This window comes from Typopeltis vanoorti, chromosome 4, assembly GCF_054136105.1.
Source record: "Typopeltis vanoorti isolate ZY-2024b chromosome 4, IOZ_Tvanoo_1.0, whole genome shotgun sequence".
In the NCBI taxonomy this organism is placed as follows: domain Eukaryota; kingdom Metazoa; phylum Arthropoda; class Arachnida; order Uropygi; family Thelyphonidae; genus Typopeltis; species Typopeltis vanoorti.
The window spans coordinates 78,108,758-78,129,983 of NC_143552.1; the positions used below are offsets into that span (position 1 = coordinate 78,108,758).

At 34.6% G+C, this 21,226-nt stretch overlaps 1 protein-coding gene across 1 annotated transcript in view; it reads left to right on the forward strand.

Annotated features, from left to right (window-relative positions):
- Positions 1-21,226, forward strand: part of LOC150107429 (cytokine-like nuclear factor N-PAC) — a 421,033-nt gene that overhangs the window by 130,148 nt on the left and 269,659 nt on the right. Inside the window, exon 5 of the mRNA XM_090391290.1 lies at positions 4,823-5,017. Within this exon, the coding sequence (XP_090247416.1) occupies positions 4,823-5,017 (195 nt within the window). The remainder of the gene's footprint in view (positions 1-4,822; positions 5,018-21,226) is intronic.

Sequence of the window (21,226 nt, forward strand, 5' to 3'; positions counted from 1 at the left end):
CTACTGACACTTTATAAATCTTAAATCTGCCTAACCTTAAAATATTGTTCTCATATTTAGGATGGTGCACCTAAAGCCTCCCTCTGAATGTTTAATTGCATTCAGAAGAGAGCTGTTCAATTAATACATTCTCTCGTTGATCCTCTTCAGTCACATTTCCATAGATGTGATGCTTCAGCATTGTTTTTTAAGTATTTCCAGTAATGCTGTTGTACCAAACTGTCCACTTTTCAGCCTATTTTACACCCAATTCTGTTGTATTTTTACCCACAGTAAAAAGCTTTAATGTTTTTCTCCAATTTTTTCATTCTCACCATTGCAACATTGGAGAACTGATAGCAGTTGCCTTTGGTATCTCTCTTGCAGCTTGGAAATTAGCCCTTATTTAACCAATTCCTAAGAAAAGCAACAGTTCTTTACCATTCTTAACACAACTTCTATGCTACCTGGAAATCCCTCAACTAATAAATGATTACTAGTTTGAATTTTGTCAATGTCAATTAACAAGAGATCTTCCTGCTTATGAACAACTTTTATCTATGAAATGTTTGAAATATCACAAGTAGTTGATATTTTTGATATCTCTAAGGTATTTATTTGATTGGGGTTTTATACAAAAGCCTGTTGTAGTAAGCTCCATCGTATGACTTTGGCATTTAAATTACCAGCTTACTCTCTGAATGTATATTATTGTGTGAGTGTATGGATCTTTTTCCTCAAATTTTGTATCTAATGCTGGGATTTTCTACTGTTTATATTAAATCCAACACTGTTTCAAAGCCGATTTTTGTAAAAACTATGAAAGTTTTGTTAGTTGACCTGAGAGTTACTAGAATAGAATCCTCAGCATTCATGAGTTGCCTTAGCTTAAAAATCTTCTTTTTATACCTTTTTTTTTATGACCTTCTCCAGCTGATTCAATCTAATGTACAGTTTTGTTGATGATATCATTCTTCTCTTTCTCATTTTGCAAACCTTTGCACTACACAAAATTATCAAATCCTTCCAGATATTTTCTGTCTCTTCTTTGTGATTCCAATAGCCATGTTAATTTTAGTGCCAATAAAATTCAGTTCCACCTTATATCTTATATGCACATGCATGCATGGACACACACACAAAACAACTTGTAGCCTTTCCTTCTTTTTAAGATAATACTCTAACCCTCCATTTTTTGTTAAAGTAAACATATTGCAGGTATTGTTTAGCATCCAAGAAATTAAGTTTTATGTTTTGTTCAAAGCAGTATTTTACTTCAGAATAGCATTTAGGACAATGTCCCTAAGAGCTCTGAAGTACTTGACTTGGTACATCAAAGAACAATTAGGTTGATTAATTATCCATTTCTCTCTCTCTTTCTCATTAAAATACAGATTCAGTTTCTGTTGCTTTCATTTTTTGCAAACATTTCCATGGTCACTGTTTATTGGAATTGGCATAAATCTGAAATTCATTCTCCTAAATCTGAAAATGTGCAGCAGCTCTATGGGATTTCTTCAGTTTAATTGCATGCTCAAAGAATAAATTTTCTCTTCATTCTTTCATTCATGTATTCATTTTTTCTTTCTTTCCTATTGTTGTCTTTTGGAACACTTTCTTACAATCTGCAAGTCTTCAGATCTAACATTATTCAAGTTTCTTGTTTCTCCTCAACTTTCTTCCCACCTACAGTACTCGTGTACTATAGGGTAATAGACCTCCCATATAGAGAATTATCATAAACAAATAAATTCCTAATAATCAGGAACTACGTATAGTCAAACCTGTTGAGCAAACGTCATTTGTTTTACAGAAGTCTGATATCTCAAGAAGCCTTGTGGCAATGCTTGATTGCCCGAAGAAAGACCATTATAGGTTTGATCTAGTCACCAACTAAAGGAACTTTTTCTAGACCTTTTTTTTTTTTTAAATTTTTTTCTGCCATGCTTAATATCTCATTTCTCTACTTCCTTTAAAATTATCTATAGCCATGAACTCAGTTATTGATGATAGCTAAGAGTGGAGACTGGTTGTTCACCAATTCCAAAAGTTAGAGCAAAAAGATATCTATTATGGTGAATAAAAATGCATTAGAGGATTTATTTATTTATTTTATTTTTAAGATTACATTAAGGCTGCTCTCTCTCTCTCTTAGTGACTACAACATTTCTATAATTAATAAAGTACTCTCAAAATAGTTGCAAGCCTTATCTATATATATACATTCTCTGCATAAACAATCATTTATAAATATGCATTTCTCAGAAAATTGCTTGTGTTCTAAAGAACTTTAATTATTTCAGTTCCTTTTCCTGTTTAATAAATTAATATTCTTCTCTCTATCTACAAGTGATAAAATTTATCCTTGGTCTCTTCCAGGAGTTTACAGATCTCTTTTCTCATGCAATTTACATTACTGTTGCCAGAACTTGGATTTCATTAGTTACATGAATGTCCTAAGTCTGGATGTCATCTCAGATGTCAACAAATTACACTTCTATATTGTATTCTCACAAATTTGAAGATTATTTAAAGAATCCCGTGAAACCCTCTTATGATAGCTGAACATGAATAAAAATAATCTGGTTTCTGTCTTATCTGAAGATGATCAGTTAAGTTGCTTAATTTCTGAATTCAGCTAGTATTACAGCTCATTTTTGTGTTACACATGGCATGATTCATTCTTTAATGTGCATATCAGTCATTGTTCTGGCTCTGATGATACTAGTGATGCATTAATAAATATCTTTATCTTCCTAAGTAGACTCAGTGGTCTGTCATTGCCCAGCAACATGGCTTCGCAGAAAATTAATTAATGATATGATAGGACAGTTATAGCTTTCTCTCTCTCTCTCTCAGTTATATGTAAAATATATAACTTTTTTCACATTCTGGACAGGATTTGATTCCAGGTTTTTCTAACCAAAGGCTTTGACTTTAACTGAGCAATGGAAGCTCTTTGTAAAATGTTAGTTTTAATAAAAGTTTTAATATTATTTCTTTGTGCTTTAATTCATTTAAAAATTTCCTTGATATCTTTGCTCCGAATCATTCTTCTTTCAGCAGTCAGTGATTAAATGAATGTTGGATTATATAAATACTATTGGGAAAGCCATGCAGTCTATAAATTTGATACCATAATATACAGATATGATGAACATACAGTGTATGTTCATTATAAAAATCATGGAAACAACTACCATGAGTAAAACTTCAGTTTAACATAAACTAAAATACATTCAACGTTTTGACCTTCACATTAAGGTCATCATCTGTGTATACACATATATACAAAGAAACAAGCTGCACTACAATCTACATGGTATGCTAAAGCTACGTTGATTTGGTCACCCATTAAAACTACTAGCCTGACCTCTGGTGAAAAAAACAACTTATTACATCAATGCTAGAGTCCTGTTATTATTATCTATTTGGTTACAAAAATAAATTAAGCTAGAGAGCAACATGTTCATACAAAGTTACTCATATAAGTATACATATAAATTAAAACAGTATGAATGATGGCTAATAAAAGCTGATATATAATTTGCTTAGACTCTTAAAGTCAGGGTTTGCTGGACAACTTGAAGAACTATGTGCTGAATGTATACCATCCAAATTCTTAGAATTTTTATGCCCCCATTATTGTTAAATTAGGATGATTAATCAAAATTTCACAGGGCAAGTGATGTGAAGTCATTAGTTTCTGTATATGAGTTGCCCTAGTCCTGATTATATTTCAGGCGCAAACTTTGCTTACACTGATTAAACCAAGTATATGATTTCTTGTTATCTTTAATTTATTGTATAACCAAATGGAAAAACTTCCAAAAAAATTTTACAGGATTCTTTAAATTTGTGTTCATACCAAAATTGTTAAATTTAATGTGTCGTTTGTGTATTTTTTTATGGATAGAGATTGTTCAGTGTCCCCAATATAAGGTAAGTTACAGGTGCAATAGATACGATAAATGCCTGGGTGAGCCATTGGTGGGAGAGGATCGTTAGAGGAGTTGAATATTTTTTTTTAATTTTAGAGGTGGTTTAAAAGTGGCATTAAGATTATAATGATGTAGAATTCTATTTATTTTTTCTGATAGCCTTTTAATATATGGAAGCTATAGTTCTACATGATGAAGTTTTATGAAGAACTTTATTAATAATATTTTTGCTATAGCCATTATTTATAAATATATTGCTAATAATTTGTAATTCTCTAATGAACAAGCTCTTAAACAATAATTTTTGTTGCACCTCTGTGTAACAGAGGTGCAACAAAAATTATTGTTTAAGAGCTTGTTCATTATTTGAATTATTTATAAAAATTATTTGTTCATTATTTGAATATTACTGCCATAGATGCCTTAATTCAATACACATCATGAAATAAAATTTTTTTAAGTAACCTTCATTCAGTTAAGGAAATGCAGACCATCAGGCAATGCCTGTATCATATTCATCATAAAAAATGTTTTGCATCGTTACAGTTACTATTTTGTATAGAAACTGACTATAGCACACACCACTATGGCAATCTCACCCACTATAACAAACTCACCAAAAAATCCCAACCATAGTCCCAGAAGCACAGTGCTATTCTAAAGAAATTTCACCATAATAAACTATATACTATAGCAAAGTATTTTTGTGCTCCCTGCAGCTTTATAAAAAAATTTTAAGACATCACATATATATGCTATTATATCATCTATGCCACTCAAGCTGTTTTATGACTTATTCAGATTATTAAGTATTCTAAAATGAAGATCTGTATTACACTTAATAAAACAAAAGCTTGTTATATATTTCTGTATAAATAACTTTGTAGTTTTTGTATCACTAGCCTCTAAAACCAGCACTGACAGCTATAGTCCCTTCGGCAAGTATGAATTCATTGCCAGTGGGAAGTACAGTTCCTGTAGTTTCCCAGTCTCTTTCCACTCCTGAAGAAGAATCATCAGCAATATTTCCAAGTAGCTCCAATAAAAGTGGTCATCATAGAGATTATTCTCGAACGCCATTTTTAGGAAAATCTAAAGTGAGGATGATTATTAAATTATTAAACAAGCCATTCTTAAATATTAAATAAAAATGAAATTATTTATTTAATCAAATTGATTTTTCTCCTGTACTATGTGGCAATTTAAAAATGATGACTCTTGAATAAAATCTAATGAATATTGATAAAGTAGTCAATAGTCAACTGCTGCAAAAGAAACTACTGAATTGTTAGTTACTTCTTTGTCAGAATATATAACCTGACTTCAAATGCATTGTGTCATCATACACTAATTAATTAATTACTGTGGTTAAAATAAATAATAAAAACATAAAACTTTCCATTCAATCAGTGTGAATTGAAGTATTTAAATAAAAATTTTGAATCATTGACTGATGGACAGACACAAAACATACACAGTTAGTGATAATTGTAAAACTTAATATCTATCAAGGAGTGGACTAGCATAATTATCTTTAAGAATTGTCTACAAGAAAACGGTGCACTGGTAACCGTGATAGTCATAGCTGCATTGTTTGTCTTTCTTTCTTAAAAAAAATTCTTCTGTTTTTACTTTAAAAGATTTTGTTTAGAAAGTGTTTTTTAAGTAAAAAATATTCTATTTTGTTCAGTCAGACCGTTCTTTTAATGGCAATAATTTTTTATCATATATTTTTTGCTTTTGCTAAAAATTCATTGCCTTTATTCATTATCATTCTGCCATTAGTGAGCATATTGGCTGATGCACATTCAAATAACTCTTAATTCTTATTTTAATTGTCATAACCATGTGTTCAAGCTCTCATGCAGCCACCTTAGTTTCACCCTGACTATCTGTATTTACTCTACTGAACAATGGTTTCTTAAATACTTAACCATTAGCAATAACAGCTCTCCATCTCAGCTCACTCATGTCATATCTTGGTCAGGCTCATGACTTGAACAGCCTTGACACTTTTTTCTCATCTTTTTTCCCTCATTATGCAACTCTTTTACATAATCATACCACACTTATCTCCTCTCAAGTCATTTGTTCCAACATACTATCATTTCACTTGTTCTATCTTGCCTTTAGCATGAGTCATGTTGCAGATCTTTGCTATCAGACATTATGCTTTTCATGCATTTCAACAATATGTATCCGGAGTGTGACTGTTATAAAATTTATGTCGCCAAATATCTAATTCACATTTCATACAAATGTCATGCTCTAATTAAAGCTTTCCTTGCACACAAACTGATTTATTGTTACTATGTCTAATTTTCAACTATTCATGCACTTACAATCTGAGGTGTCGTATATCATTACCTTAAATTTATTACTTCATTCAGCCATATCAGAAGAAAAATAAAATAATAATATTGTTAAAACAGGTTTCTAAGAAGCCTAGTTACTTGCCCATGACAGCCCATTGGGAAGATAACATGAAATGGGAAGATAGGATGGGGATATTCGTGTTATATTTTCCTAACATAAAATCCATTTTCTGTTTAATATCATAAAAAAAGTTGTCTTCCCCCTATACATATAAAAAGCTGAGAAGCATGAAATGATTTTTTTGCAGTATTAATTAACACAGAAACATGTATAAATAAGACATCAGAAAAGTTTATTTTTTACTGCTTTGTGAAAAAAACTATAACTAGGAGTTGCCTGTATATTTCTCATCTGTGGTTATGCAAGGCTGTCAAAATTGAAAATGAAACAATTTTGTTTCGTTTCCAATTTTGGAAAACAAGTTTCATTATTGAGAAACTGTGGTTTTCTTCTACAAAACTGTCTTGAAAAGAAGCACATTTAAAAAAAAAGGTTCAAACCGGGACTGTAGTTTGTTTTCTAATTGATTATTATCTGCATTTCTGATGAGTAGGATTTTGAATTCGGAATTGAGAAGATTTAGCCAACAGTTAAAAAATATCTGAGATACCAACTGTTTTTAACATGCCTATAGGAGAATGGTCCAAAATTCCCATTAATCACGTAGCCATCACAAAGAAAGGATATCCCACATCTTATTAAGGTTGGCACCATGGCTATTTGTTTTTCATATTAAGGTGTCCATTGATCTCTTTCCAAGCAGTGTATGTACAGATAGGCTTGATTATTTGTGTGCTTCATTCAGGTGTTATTCAAAACACCTGAATGAAGCACTTTTATGAATACAGCAGATAATTTTGAAAGAGTTAATTATTAACACTATTATTATTATTATTTCAGATTTTTATTTCTTCTGGAGCAAGAGAATTTTCCCACAGACAAAAGAGTAATGCTAAGCTACTTGTGTTGTCTGATAATATTTGAATTCTTGTGTAATAATTTTGATATACAAAATTCATGCTGTATTTCTTTCATCATTGATTTCTTTTTTTAAGAAACTTCAGTGTTTTTGATAATTTCATGTGCAAGAATGTGATGAAGTTTGGATTTTTGCTTATCTTTCACCTATGCAAAACAAACTTTGATTTTCAAATATTATTAGACAACACAAGAAGCTTAGCATAATTCTTTTGTCTGTGGGAAAATTCTCTTCCTCCAGAAGAAATAAAAATCTGAAATAATAATAATAGTGTTAATAATTAACTCTTTCAAAATTATCTGCTGTATTCATAAAAGTGCTTCATGTGGCTGTTTTGAATAACCACCAACACTTAAGTCTATCTGTACATACACTGCTTGGAAAGAGATCATGGACACCTTAATATGAGGAACAAATAGCCATGGCACCCACCTTAATAAGATGTGGGACCTTCTTTCTCTGCAATGACTGCAGTGATTAATGGGAATTTTGGACCATTCTCCTGTAGGCATGTAATGAGGTCCTGGACTGTTGTATGGGGAGGACACCCCTTGACCTCATGCGATGCTCCAGTTCATCCCACACATGTTCATTAGGGTTGAGATCAGGGGCTCTGTGGAGGTCAGTCAAGATATCCTTCATAGCACCCTACGGTCACATTTCGTGAGTGTGATGGGTCATCCACTGCAGGTAGCACTTACATTTGACTCCCTGTACTTGCATCTCAGTATGGTATCACTCATTGTTGACCTGAGATGGTCCAATTTGTCGAACAGATAGACCTGCAACATGGCATCCTATCACAAAGCCTATTTCAAACTCCATTTACTGCCATTTCACCCAGGCACAGTTGCACTGACTTGGGAGCATCATATTCCTGCAATTTATACTGGCTACAAAAACACCACTTGTTACATGGCATGATGAACCTTGCCCATAGGGTGTACATTGATTTCTTTCCAGACAGTGTATTATTATTATTATTACGACACCTCCAGGGAGTCCAAAGACTCATCGAGAGAGAGAGAGAGAGGGCACCTGCTCTACAACTCTGTCTCTACCAACTACAATGAACTGCAAATACACCAGTGCCACCTACCGCCCACAACCGCTAGTATTTTCACAAAAAAATCACAAACATCCATGTCCACGGTGGGATTCAAACGAACCCACAGCCTTTTGGCTGGAGAGCGAATACGCTAACCACTCGGCCAACCAGGCTGGTATTATATGATATAATTATCTTAGAAAAAAGAAAAAAAGTGAGTAAGTTGCATAGGCATTCAGCTAATTGTTTTATAGTTGTTTGTTTGTGATAACAAAAAATTGTGTGTGTATGTGTGCATGGGAGGACAAATATTCAAACTACGTGCTTCAGATATTACTTGTTTTGTATGTAGGTGTGTACATGTATATAGATGAAGGCTCCAGAAATACATCTACTAATTACAAAAAATTTTACTCGCCCAAAGTATCAGTCTTCTTTATATAAATATTGTTATGGTGAACTGAGTGTAGTTGAATGACCTGGAGCATTATCTGAAATCAGTACTACTTTAAATGAGATGTTGTTTCCCCTCATAATATCTTTCAACAGCTGGGGCAATAGCTTGAAAACAAGTAATTGAATATTCCTAGATTACCCATGCTTTCTTATTTAACTGTCAAATAACTGGAAGTGATCTATGTTTGTAAATTTGTCAGAGTGCAAGGATTTGGAGATTGATAAGCACCAGTCTCAATTTAAAATTGCCTTGAGCATTGCCTCATGATAAAAGTGTTAGGCATTTATATTTGTTGAATGGTGTATCCACCAGATGCTGTGTTCTCATTTGCACTGGCCACCTCACCACTAATTTTAAATTACGAATTTGATTTTTAAATTGATCAAACCAACCAACACTTGCATTAAATATTTCTTCTACTTTATTTTTTTCTTTCAGTCTTTTAAACAAATTTAAAACTTTTGTCTGAATGGTGCTCTGCTAAGAGGAATGTGTTTTTGATTGCAGTCCTCAATCCATACAATTTCTATCGTTGTAACACTTCTATTCCCTGTAGATGTTTGCAAACCACAAAATGCTGATTCAACTTTATCTGTTTCTTTTATTTCCCATGTATGTTTAAAAATATTCCATTCCATATATCAGGCATTCCAACATCTTGTCCTATTTTAGAATTGCCATTACGATCGTGTTGTTCGCTCACATCTAATTTTTACTGTAACGTAATAAGCCTCTTCTTCTTTGCGCTTGTAGTGTTTTTATCTGAAGGAATCTTCATTCTGTCTAGCTTTTTTAAGGGCAAATCTTAAAACAATTAAAACAAATCAAAGAAACTAACTTATGGTCATGACAGGCAGCAGGACATGAAGATAAACAGGTGAAGACTGAATTTGTAGCATCTAAAACCCTAATGGTAACCCAGTAACCTCAACTGCACATCCACTAGCCTTGCATTAACTGACTTTTGGTTTGCATTAAAAGTGACCTGGTATCATTATACAATTCACACTAAATTGAATATTGCATTATTCAAGCTGACATTAATTGCAACCTAGCTGTATCTACAACTTTACAATTACAATTTTCTGTGACTGTTGTTTTGAATCCTGCCATGGGCATAGATGTTTGCAGTTGTCTTTAGGTGGGAGATTAAATTCAATTTCCTAGCGTGAAATCACTGGCTTGAAAAAATTTCATGCTTGTCTCTAGAGCAGGGTTTCCAGATTGTGTAAAAAATAAATAAAACATAATTTTTTAAATAAAAATTATATAAATAAAAAATAGAAAATATATCCTTAGTTTATTCATACTGATGTACTATAGATTAACAACCTTTATTAAGTGGGGATCACATTTAAAAAATAAGGAAAAAAATAGAGTTAATGCCCAAAAAAGCTCCATTTGTTTTATTCATTTTTGGCAGCATATAACAGTCTTATTTTTAGAGGTACCTGTGGCATAGTATAATTATTAAAGAACACATAAGTCCACAGTAATAACTTCTAATTAATAAATAAGGTACAGATATTTCATATTAAAACTAATCTTCAGTGTTACAAACAGATAGGAATGGAATACAAGTAACGAACATTGGCTGCGAGATTATTTTCTTTTTTTATTAATTTATACACACACACGCACACACTATCTACCAGTAATTATCCAGATACTTTAGCAATTTACAGTTGATACCAGCAGGCGAACTCTAATATCGGGTATATGTCCACCTTTGGCTCTGATCACCTCCTGCACCCTTTGATGGAGGCTTTCTACCAATGTGCAGCTACCAATCAGCTGCACATTGGTGGAAATGGTCTCCATTCCTCCATCAAAGCAGTACTGAGTTCAGCCACAGATCAAGGACTTGCTGCTCTAGACCTCAGTTACCGCTCCAATTCGTTCCATAGGTGTTTAATGGGTTGAGTTCAGGACAGTCGTTTAACACCCATCTCTTCATACCATTCCATAACACCTGCAGCTTTTTGGCATGGAGCATTGTCGTCTTGATAGTAACATGGGTCCATTCCATAAAAACTCCATAGTGTAGGCAGCACCTGATTATCCAAAATATCAAGTTGCTGAGCTGCTTTCATGGAGTCCTGGACAACAACCACTAGTCCCACTTTAAACCAACTTTATTTTATTTATTCTTATGGCAAAAAGAATACATTGCAGCTATAGGTCAATGTCTAGTCCAGAAAGCCAATCCAGGGCCTCATCCTTCACCTTGTCTTGGAGGTTACCATGAAATTGGGTATTCGTTCACATGAGTGATCATTTGGGTTATGGGGAAACAGTCACAGAAAGGGTGGTTAGGTAGCCACATCTAACCTGGTTAGTTCTGATTCTGTTGACAGATAACCAGATCTTCTAGGAAGAGCAAAACCAGACTGCGGAGCACAGGGTTCTTCAGCCAGGAAGTCATTTGTTAGGTGATTGTTACACGTGTGTTCTCTCCACGTGTCAGATGTTGATGGTAAGGCAGCTGAAAAGAGTTTGTCTGTGGACCAGAAAGGGTTTCTTGATTTTAGGTGAAGACTAGGTGGATTTTTGAGAGTCTATATCTGGTTGCTCATTACTTTATTAAATTCTTTAATTGAGGCTTATCTTCTGCATATATTTGATGGAGCAATGTTGAATAGGATAGGTGGCCAGAGGAGTGGGGGGTGCTTCTCAGTGTCCCACTAATTGTGTGCATGGTTGAGTTTAGCTGGGTGTCTATAATGTTAGTGTGTGCACTTCTTTCCCAGGCAGGGGCACAGTATTCTGCTGCAGAGAATGCAAGGGCTAGAATGCAGATGATCTTAAGACATCTGCACCACAACCTTGTTCCAGCAAACCTTGAAATGATATTATTTCTCATTTTAATTTTGTTGAACAGGTTGGTGATGTACCTTTTATAGGTTAGGCTTCTGTCCAGGCTCACTCCAAGATATTTTGGGTGAGGCTCATGTTCTACCATCTTGCCACTGAATAAGAGGTTGAGGTGTCTATTTGCCTTTGTATTGTTTAGGTGGAACACAGTTTTTGTTGGATTTGGCTTCAGATACCATTGTTTGAAGTACTCTTGCAGGATGTTTAGGTCTGTGGTCAAGGTTGTTTCCAGGTTGGAAAAGGAGGTAGACTGGTGTAGTATTGCTAGGCCATTGGTTTACATGTATTTGCTTGAGCTGGTATGTGGTATGTTGGAGCTGCTGAAGAGCAAAGGGGCTAACACAAAGACTTGTGGGAGATCGTTGTGAAGAAATCTAGTGCAGATTTCTTGGTGGAAAAAAAGGCCTGCTCTTTTTTCCACCAATATGGACCCAGATCTTTCTGTTGGAGAGAAGGGATTCAAAACGCTAGAACGTTGTTTCCTTATAATATTGCCTAGCTTTAGGAGGCCCCTGATCCAGACTGTGTCATGAGCTGATGTTAGATCAATGAAAGTGACTCTGGATTTAAGTTTCTTCTGGAAGCCTGCTTCAATCTGTCTTAGGGCCAGGTCGCAGCAACTACTTCCTGGCCTGAAGCCAGCTTGTTCAATTAGGAATGCTCTTTCGATGAGTGGTGAAATTCTTTTAAGGAGAATTCTTTCAAAAGAGCTTAAAAGTGGAGCAAAGCAAGGAGATAGGTCATAGATTCTTGACATTATTTGGATCTTTCCCTGGTTTGAGCACATCAGTTATTTTGGCTTCCTGTCATAGTTTTGGTAGTTCTCCAGTTATAATTTTTGAGAACAGGGCAGCCAGCCATGTTTGACCTTGTTGGCTGAGATGTTTGAGAAACTCAGGGAGGAGAGCATCCACTCCTGCACCCTTGCCATTCTTGGTGAGTTTTAAGGATTCCTATACCTCTCCCAGAGACACTGGGTGTACAAGTTCAGGTAGTTCAGGTCCGTCTTCAGGTTTTTTTTTATGGTTGATTACACAGTTATTTTCCTAGTAGAGCTGGGAATGTATCTTCAAGGTTTTCAGTAAATGATTAGCTATTTGGTGTGGAGTTATCTCTGGTGGTTTGTATGTTGTTGGGTCTTCCCCACCTAATTTTCTCAGAAGTGACCAGCTTTTCCAACTAGTTTTGGTAAAGTCAAGTTAATGGATGGTTGAGATGATCTGTTTTTGTCAAGCATCGCTATGAGCTCCTTAGCAGCAGTTGGGTCTTTAGTTTCTTCATATTTGGCTAAAAGTTCCTCTGTTTCCTTTCTCCAGCATTGTACTGTTTTCTGTATCCTCTGGGAATAGAGGCATTGGCTGCAGTTTTGATTAGTTTAACAAATCGGGGGTAGCTATAGTTTGCCCACCGATTAGAGGTCCCTCGACACTTCTGCGCATGTCAGAAAAAGGAGAATCCATTCCGATAATAGGGTAATCAATCTGTCTTCTGGGATGTGCTTGTTTATTATTACAGGTCGGAAAATTTAGCTTTTCTTTTACGAACATTGTAGTTTTTAAAGTGTAACTATTTTGCTTGTATAACAGTTGGAAAAATGTACGTAGAGTATTAACAAAATTAAAAAGGTATAGCATAAAACAAAAATTTAACTAAGTTTATTTTTAAGAAAGTTTTCTATAAAATAAAAATAATTATACAGAAAAACAGAAATTTTTTTAAATGAACTTAGATATTCTAAACTTGCAGTTGAGACAACTGAGAACTTTAATGTCCTAAACCGATTAATTATTTATGACTTGTTGTGACTCTTTTAACAAACTCATGCAAAAAAAGGTTGGAAAAAAAATACCATTATCAAATCTGTTTAATCTTCATAGTCATCTGAATCAGTGTCCGAATTGCCATCACTTTCACTTAAACTGATCACCAAAGGTTCGCATAATTCTTCAATAATTCCGTCTCTGTTCCAATATATATTTTCCAATGAGGTGACATGAAAGCAATATTTTCCCCAGTTTTGAACTGTAATACTTTCAATCGCCTGTTCTGAAAGCTTAAAAAGTTTCGTCATGTCAATATCTTCAGTTACGTTGCGATGGCGAATGAAACTTTTCTCTTCTACCCAAACATACTCAATAGTATTAATATGACAATGATATGGTGGTAGCCTCAAAGCTAGAAATCCATGCTCTTTGAGCATCGTGTCGAATTTAAATAGTTTAGTTGTGGGCGAGTTTCTTTTGACCAAATTAAGTAATTCAATTTTTCGCATATCTGGGGAATGAGAAATGTTATTTGCAGAGAGCCAATCCATAAGAACTTGCTTCTTATTAGTCCAATTTGGAACTTTGTTTGATCGAATAGAGTGATACAAAGCGTTATCAATTATAACAACAGCATTTTTAGGAAGGTTTGGAATCAGTTTTTCTTCTGCCCACTTTTTGAAGATTGTAGAATTCATTTGCCTATGGTAATTGGCTTTGTATAGTAAGTTTGAATTCGGTAAAAAACCCATTTCTCCACCCGCACACAAAATTATTATGCGCCACGAGGCATTTCTGGTTTGTAGCACTCCACATTCTTCTTTAAACTGCCAACATTTTCCATAATTTAAATTACTATCAATCCAAGTTTCATCTAGATACACAATCGGGTTTTTTTTCCTCCCTGAAACGTCTTATTGCTCTCAAATACTGCGTTCTAGATAAAACAATGTCACTTCGCTCCATGATAAGTTTTCTTTTATTCTGGAACTTTTTAAAACAAAATCCGATTTCATGAAGTATTTTCCTTAAAGTTTCTCTTTTCCAAGGAAAATTAATTTTTTCTTTAAACACAAGAATCAATTTCAGAACAGTTGGCACTCTTTTCTCGACCACGTAAAATTCGTGAATAGTTCTTCTTATAACATCTACAACAAAATCATTCAAAGCTACGGTTTCGATGGTTTTCTTTACTCTGGCACTTTTTTTTAGGAGATTTAAATTTTGGCTTCTCTAACCTTTTGATTCCCTACGAATTCTTTTAACAGTCGGCCCTGATATGCCCACAATTGCACTTGCACGTTTTATGACTTGAGAAAGGGGAACAAGGAGACGGTCTTCTGACAATTCTTTTTAGCAGAATGTCAGCATATTATTCAATATTCTTTTGCAAGAGCTACTGAAATGTTTAACAACAGAACTTGTTGACTATACTGGATCCGTCATACAAATTAATAATAAAAAAATAATGCAAAAATGCGACAACAAAAATCAAGCTAGTACTAGTACAGCGACAGACAAGAAAGCACGTGATTTCGCATGTTGGCGACCAATTCGTACATCCTTCAATTCTTTCTCCCTTTCAGCATGAATCGACTATTCTTGGCAAAATGTCAAGGAGAGAGAGAGATCTAGTACTAGTACAGCGACAGACAAGAAAGCACGTGATTTCGCATGTTGGCGACCAATTCGTACATCCTTCAATTCTTTCTCCCTTTCAGCATGAATCGACTATTCTTGGCAAAATGTCAAGGAGAGAGAGATCTACAAACGGTGGGCAAACTATATTAGGGGTGGGTGGTAATGCTGTAATGATTTGTTCAGTTTGTTTCGCAAATACATTCTAGTTGAATCTGCTAAGGTTTTGATTGGGATTGATGTGTCTGTCTATTAGTGTAGGACAGTGCTGGCCATTAGGAATCTGTTGAGAATGGTTGAGGATCCAAACTAATTGAATGTGTCCCGACACCATTACTCCTCTACATCCATACCAACACCCTGCCATCAGACTGGAAATAGGTGAACCTTGATTCATTGCTTCACAGTATCATTTTCCACTGATCAAATGTCCAGCTCACATGCTCTTTGCACCAGGCCAGATGAGCCGCCTTGTTTGTTGTCATGATATGTGGCTTGTGTGCCACTGCTCTTTTGTGGAAACCTAGTAAACAGAGTTCTTTTTGTACAGTATTAGTGCTCACCATGGTGTTGCTGGTGCTCTGAAACTCATCACGGATTGCCTTGCTGATTGTAGCTGCAGTTTTTGCATGCCACCCATTTTAACACCCTCCTGTCCCTGTCATTTTTGGCAGCCACCCTGGGTGTTTTCCTGTACTACTGATGCCAGAATGTATCCATTTGTGGATCACATTGTCCTGTTGATTTTGGATGCTTCACTTGGGTGGCAACGGCACTTATGGACATGCCACAAATGTGACAGCCCACGATGACACCTCTCTCAAAGTCACTGAGTTCACGTCATACTACCTGTCAACTGCTATGATGAAATACTGCTTCCTACTATCTGTACACCAGTTTTTATGTTATTAGCAAACCTGGAATGTTCCATAACTTCAAATAACAGTGGTGTCCAAACAATTATTGGTAGAGAGAGAGAGAGAGAGAGAGAGTGTGTGAGTGAGTGAGGGGCAAATATTCCAGGCGTGCAGTGTTCATCCACGGAATATCAATATTACCGATATTAAATTTTTTTTTGCATTTATTCCCTTTAAAGACTCCTAAATTACACTAAATTACTCCAAAATTACACTATGTAAGAGTTGATCTCAAGATGACAGTCTCCCAAATTTTTGACAAATTAATGCAACCATTACTTGTTCAGGTTAGGAGAATTCTTCGTAGTCATGGCTGACTCTAAAAGTAATCTTTCTGACCTGTAGCGATTTCTAACTAACACGTTGGTTTTCTTTCATTCAATCCTGTGTGAAGGGGTGTCCAAAGCATGGTCTACCATTTCTGACTTGCCATAATAATGGTAGCAAATGTATTTTTTTATGTTCAAGACAGATGTTAACAGATCTTCCTGTCTACCCCTAATAGGCCAAGTCACAGTCACAAGGAACTTTATACACTCCAGGATATGCTAGAGCTAAGAGAATGCTTTACAGTCTGGATCATTACTTTGCATTACACCAGTGGCAGCCGGTGAAAATTTTAAGTGGGGGTGCTGCATATACAAAAAAAAAACTTTTTTTCCTAATCAGTAACGAATTTATTAATAAATAAATTTGCATATTAAAAATTGCTTTATTAAAAATATTTCATCCTCACCACGAACAAACACCAATAATAAAAGTTTCGTATCAATAGCAATGACAAGCGCAATCGAAATCGGTGTTAGATCGCAGTGCATTTGTTTCGTGTAACGATAATTGAAAAAATATAATTCTTTTCATATTTTCAACAGTGACACTCACCATAATTCAGCCTTGTATCTGTAACAAATAAATAATTATATGTTATTTTAACAAAATAAAATAAGATTTACAAAAAATAGTTCGCCATGCACACGCACCAATAATAAATGTTTCATATCTCACAGAAATAACACGTGTAAGCAAACTAAAGATACACTGCCGTTTAGGCGGTGTCGGAATGACGTAACGTGCAATGACAAGTGCAAACAAATATCGACATTAGATCGCAGTGCATTTGTTTCATAATCTAAAGTGGTAATTGAACAATTCCAATTATTAACTATTCAATCAATGTCGAAACATAAGCTGTAACCTTTAACATGTTGTATTGCATTTATATAATGTTGTAAGCATTGTTATTATTTATAAACACAAACGAAATTTAATTTTTTTATTTTTTCCTTGGGGGGGTGCTGCAGTGTCACAGTGCTAATGTACGGGCCACCACTGCATTATACCCTAACAAGTTCCAAAACTAGAAATCATGATGAATGTAGAATGGGGCAACTACAATCTTCTACCTTCAATGGCTAATAATGTGCATTTAGCCATAGCATGCACCCTAAACAAGGCTAAACTACCTGTGGTATATTACTTTTTTGTAATATATAGTAATATTATAAAAATGTAATATTATAAAAAAGTAATATACCACAGAATGAAATAGCTGTTTTAAAAACATATAAGAATAAAGATATTGTTATTACTAAAGCTGATAAGGGTAATGCAACAGTTGTCCTGAATCATGAGTACTACAACAAAAAAATGCAAGATCTCCTATGTGACAGTTCTACTTACCATATTATAGATGAGATCCCACTGTCTCAGAGGGAAAAAAGTCTGCAAATTATTGAAAAAAAAAGTGACTTCTTGGCACAAAGAAATCATCAACAACATAAAACCGGTTCGTGTTAAACCACTCCATATTTCTTCTACTTTTGTAAAAAATTCAGTCCATTTCAAATCATAAGTTAAAAATCATATCCTTAAAAATTTAGATATAATGGTTAGTTTTGATGTCACTTCTTTATTTACTAATGTAAATAAAGAAGTGACACACTCTTAATTTAATGCTTTGAAAACAAAATACTTACCACAGCTACATACAAACCCCTAGTGTGATTATGTTGTTGATGATGCATTTGTCATTTGGCCTCATGGACAAGATACTGGTGCTTTTGTCACCTACCTCAACAGCAACACCCCAAAATTCACTTCACAGTAAAAAAAAAAAAAAAAAGAATTTATTAACTGTTTGCCTTTCAGATGAATCACTTTCTTCCATTTACAGAAATCCAACACATACACAGGAAGATATCTACATAAACAATCACATCGTCATTCAGCCCAGCAGTATGGCATTCTAAAAATGCTTACACACAGAGACGGAATAATTTGTTCTAATGATGCAGCTCTTTCCACAGAACTTAAGCTGAATGTGAGAATTACAGAGGAATTTCTCTACTAATTGTTCAAGGTAGGATTTATGCAAGCATACTTGAAAAAAGGTTGAGAAAGATTATGAAAGAGAAACTTGGAGAACAACAAGATAGGTTCAGACCAAATAGAGGTTGTCAATTTTTTCAATATTGACCACATTAGAAAGAAAGTGGCATTAAAAATATATTTATTAGAAAGAAACTTGACATTGTTATCATCCAAGAATGTGTAAACTGGACTAATCTAAGATAGCATGGCCACTTAAATAGAATGGATTTAATCATTCAATGCTGTTATAGTATTCTGAACACCTATTGAAGGTACATATCAGGAAACTGATGATGGATGATGACAAGTGACTAAACTATTTTTTTTTTTTGATGTTGAAAGTTTATTTTTCACTTGGTTAGAGTATAATAAAATTAGTTTAATCCTTTATCCAAGTGTGAGCAAACAAAGTTTGCACCTGAAAGTTTTTTTTTTGCAACTCCACCTTTGCAACAAGTTTTCCTGGTGTTGTACCACCTTACCCCAGTCCTGAAGATACTTTCAGGCGCAAACTTTGTTTGCTCACACTTGTATAAAGGATTAAACTAATTTTATTATGACTAAACTATTGTAATTCAGAAATCTGGTCAGGAGGTCAAATTATGGATGATTATGGGTAATAAAACAATGTGAGAATTATTATTGTTATATGTTGTGGCTCGTTGGTCTAGGGGTATGATTCTTGCTTAGGATGTGAAAGATCCCGGACGAGCCCGTTATTTTTTTTGCTGGTCTGGTTGGTCGAGTGGTTCTCATATCAACTCTCCAGCCAAAAGGCTGCGAAGTTCAAATCCTGCCATGAGCATGGATGTTTGTGATTGTCTGTGGAAATACTAGTGGTGGTGGTGGGCGGTAGATGGCGTTGGTGTAGTTGCGGTTAGCTGTAGTTGGTGGAATAAGTGGTCGAGACAGAGTTGTAGAGTATGTACCCTCCCTCGATGAGTCTTTGGACTACCTGGAGATGTCAAGCAATAATAATATATTGGGTATCTCCACAGAATCAAAAAAATTGATTGTGGAAGACCCACACTAACCATTATTCACACGATACCTCTGCTTAAGCTCATTCATCATCAGGGCACTTGCAACTACCTTGTGCAATCCATTTCACTCTCCAAGCAAAAAAACTAGTCCACAGACCTTTACTAACCATGCTCTTATACGACTTCCAGAGGCAATCATTTATTTTCTCCTGACTTGCCTGAAAAATTTCTTTTGTGTCAACTTAAAGAATCCCTTTTGGTAACTTTTGCAATATGTCCTCTGAACTTCAAACCTCTGTCCACTATCATCCCCAAATCCCTAGCCTCATGAATTAAGTGTGTAATCTTTTCATTCTGAAATACATTACTTTACATTTTGCACCATTAAATTGACAGCCATTGTCCTGTTTAATCTCTACATTTAAGAAGCGATTAATAAATTAACAGAACTGATAGAAACAGGAATTCATATAAATGGAATTGAAATTAACTGATTTCGATTTGCTGATGATATTGAAGTATTGCTGATAATGAGGACAAACTGAAATCCATCCTGAAAAAGATGGATGAAATTTTCATGTTCATCCTAAACATTAATTATAAGAAAATTAAACCACTAATCACAAGTAAAAAAAATCTCATGAAAATAAACTTAGAAATAATTAACCTGATACAACAGGCAACTTTGTTTAAATATCTTGTGAGTCCTGTCATGGAAGATGGATGGTGCCAGTGAGATATAAAAGCAAAAATGTGTAATTGTGGTGTAAATGGAATGTTATATCAAATTCAAATGGAGAAGTTGATCATGTTCAGAATTTAAAGATGTGTAGATAAAGATTTTAAAAATTTTAAAACAGTACAGCTGTTTTAAAGGGAGATCTTGTTTTAGTAATCTGACTTTTATAATAAAGTAATATTTGAATGGTATAGGAACAGAGACTACACCATGATAGTGAAGTTTTTTAAGCAGCTGTTGATAGAATATCAAGATTGGTTATTGTATAAATTCGAGCAGTTGAGAATGAATAAGAAAATGAGTATTGGTTGTAATATATCAAAATAGCATATGGAGGAGCAAAGTTAAGTTGAACGAGTGTGAGTAATTTTGGGTGCCAGAAAGTTCTCTCATTTGTTCACACCAGCTGTCATAGCTTTACTTAAATTCATTTTCATTCACACCACTTGCATTAACCTCAAAAAGGCAAGCCATTTCAATCATGCACTTCTCTGTGAGAGAAGAAACTAGCTCTCCTCCCCTTTCTTGACCTCATTCATTCTCATGGATGCCTTTTTGTCCCCATCCTCCATAAAATGAAAATTTCGATCTTCTGGTATCCTGTATGATGCTTTCAGATATTTAAAGATCTATCATGTTACCCCTCTTTCTCCTGTTGGCTAGTGTCTGCAGCACACAAATTCTTAATCTGTTCTCATAATCTACATTCCACAGTCCCAATATCGTCTTTAACACTTACCTTTATACTTTCTGCTATATCAGCATCGTGTTGGATACCAGGAGACGAGATCTGCACACAGTAGTCCAGGTGAGGTTGTCAAGAGGCAAAGTGACTTCCTTATATGTCAATGTTCATTTTAGCATTGCAGTTATCCTCTGAGTTGTATTTGCAATGTTTGCTATATGACCCCTAAACTTCATCTTTTCATCTACTAAAACTCCTCCAAGATCCCTAGCCTGGCCATTTTCTTATAACACAAGCCTGCTAATATAATACTCTATTGGATATCTCATTACACGAAACTGCGTAACTTTACATTTACTAACCATGAACTGATAGCCATTTTCACATGCCCACAATTCTAGCCTCTTCAAATCATTCTACAAGTACTGCATGTTAATCACATGCCTGTCTTTGCATTGTCATCAGCAACAATAGGTA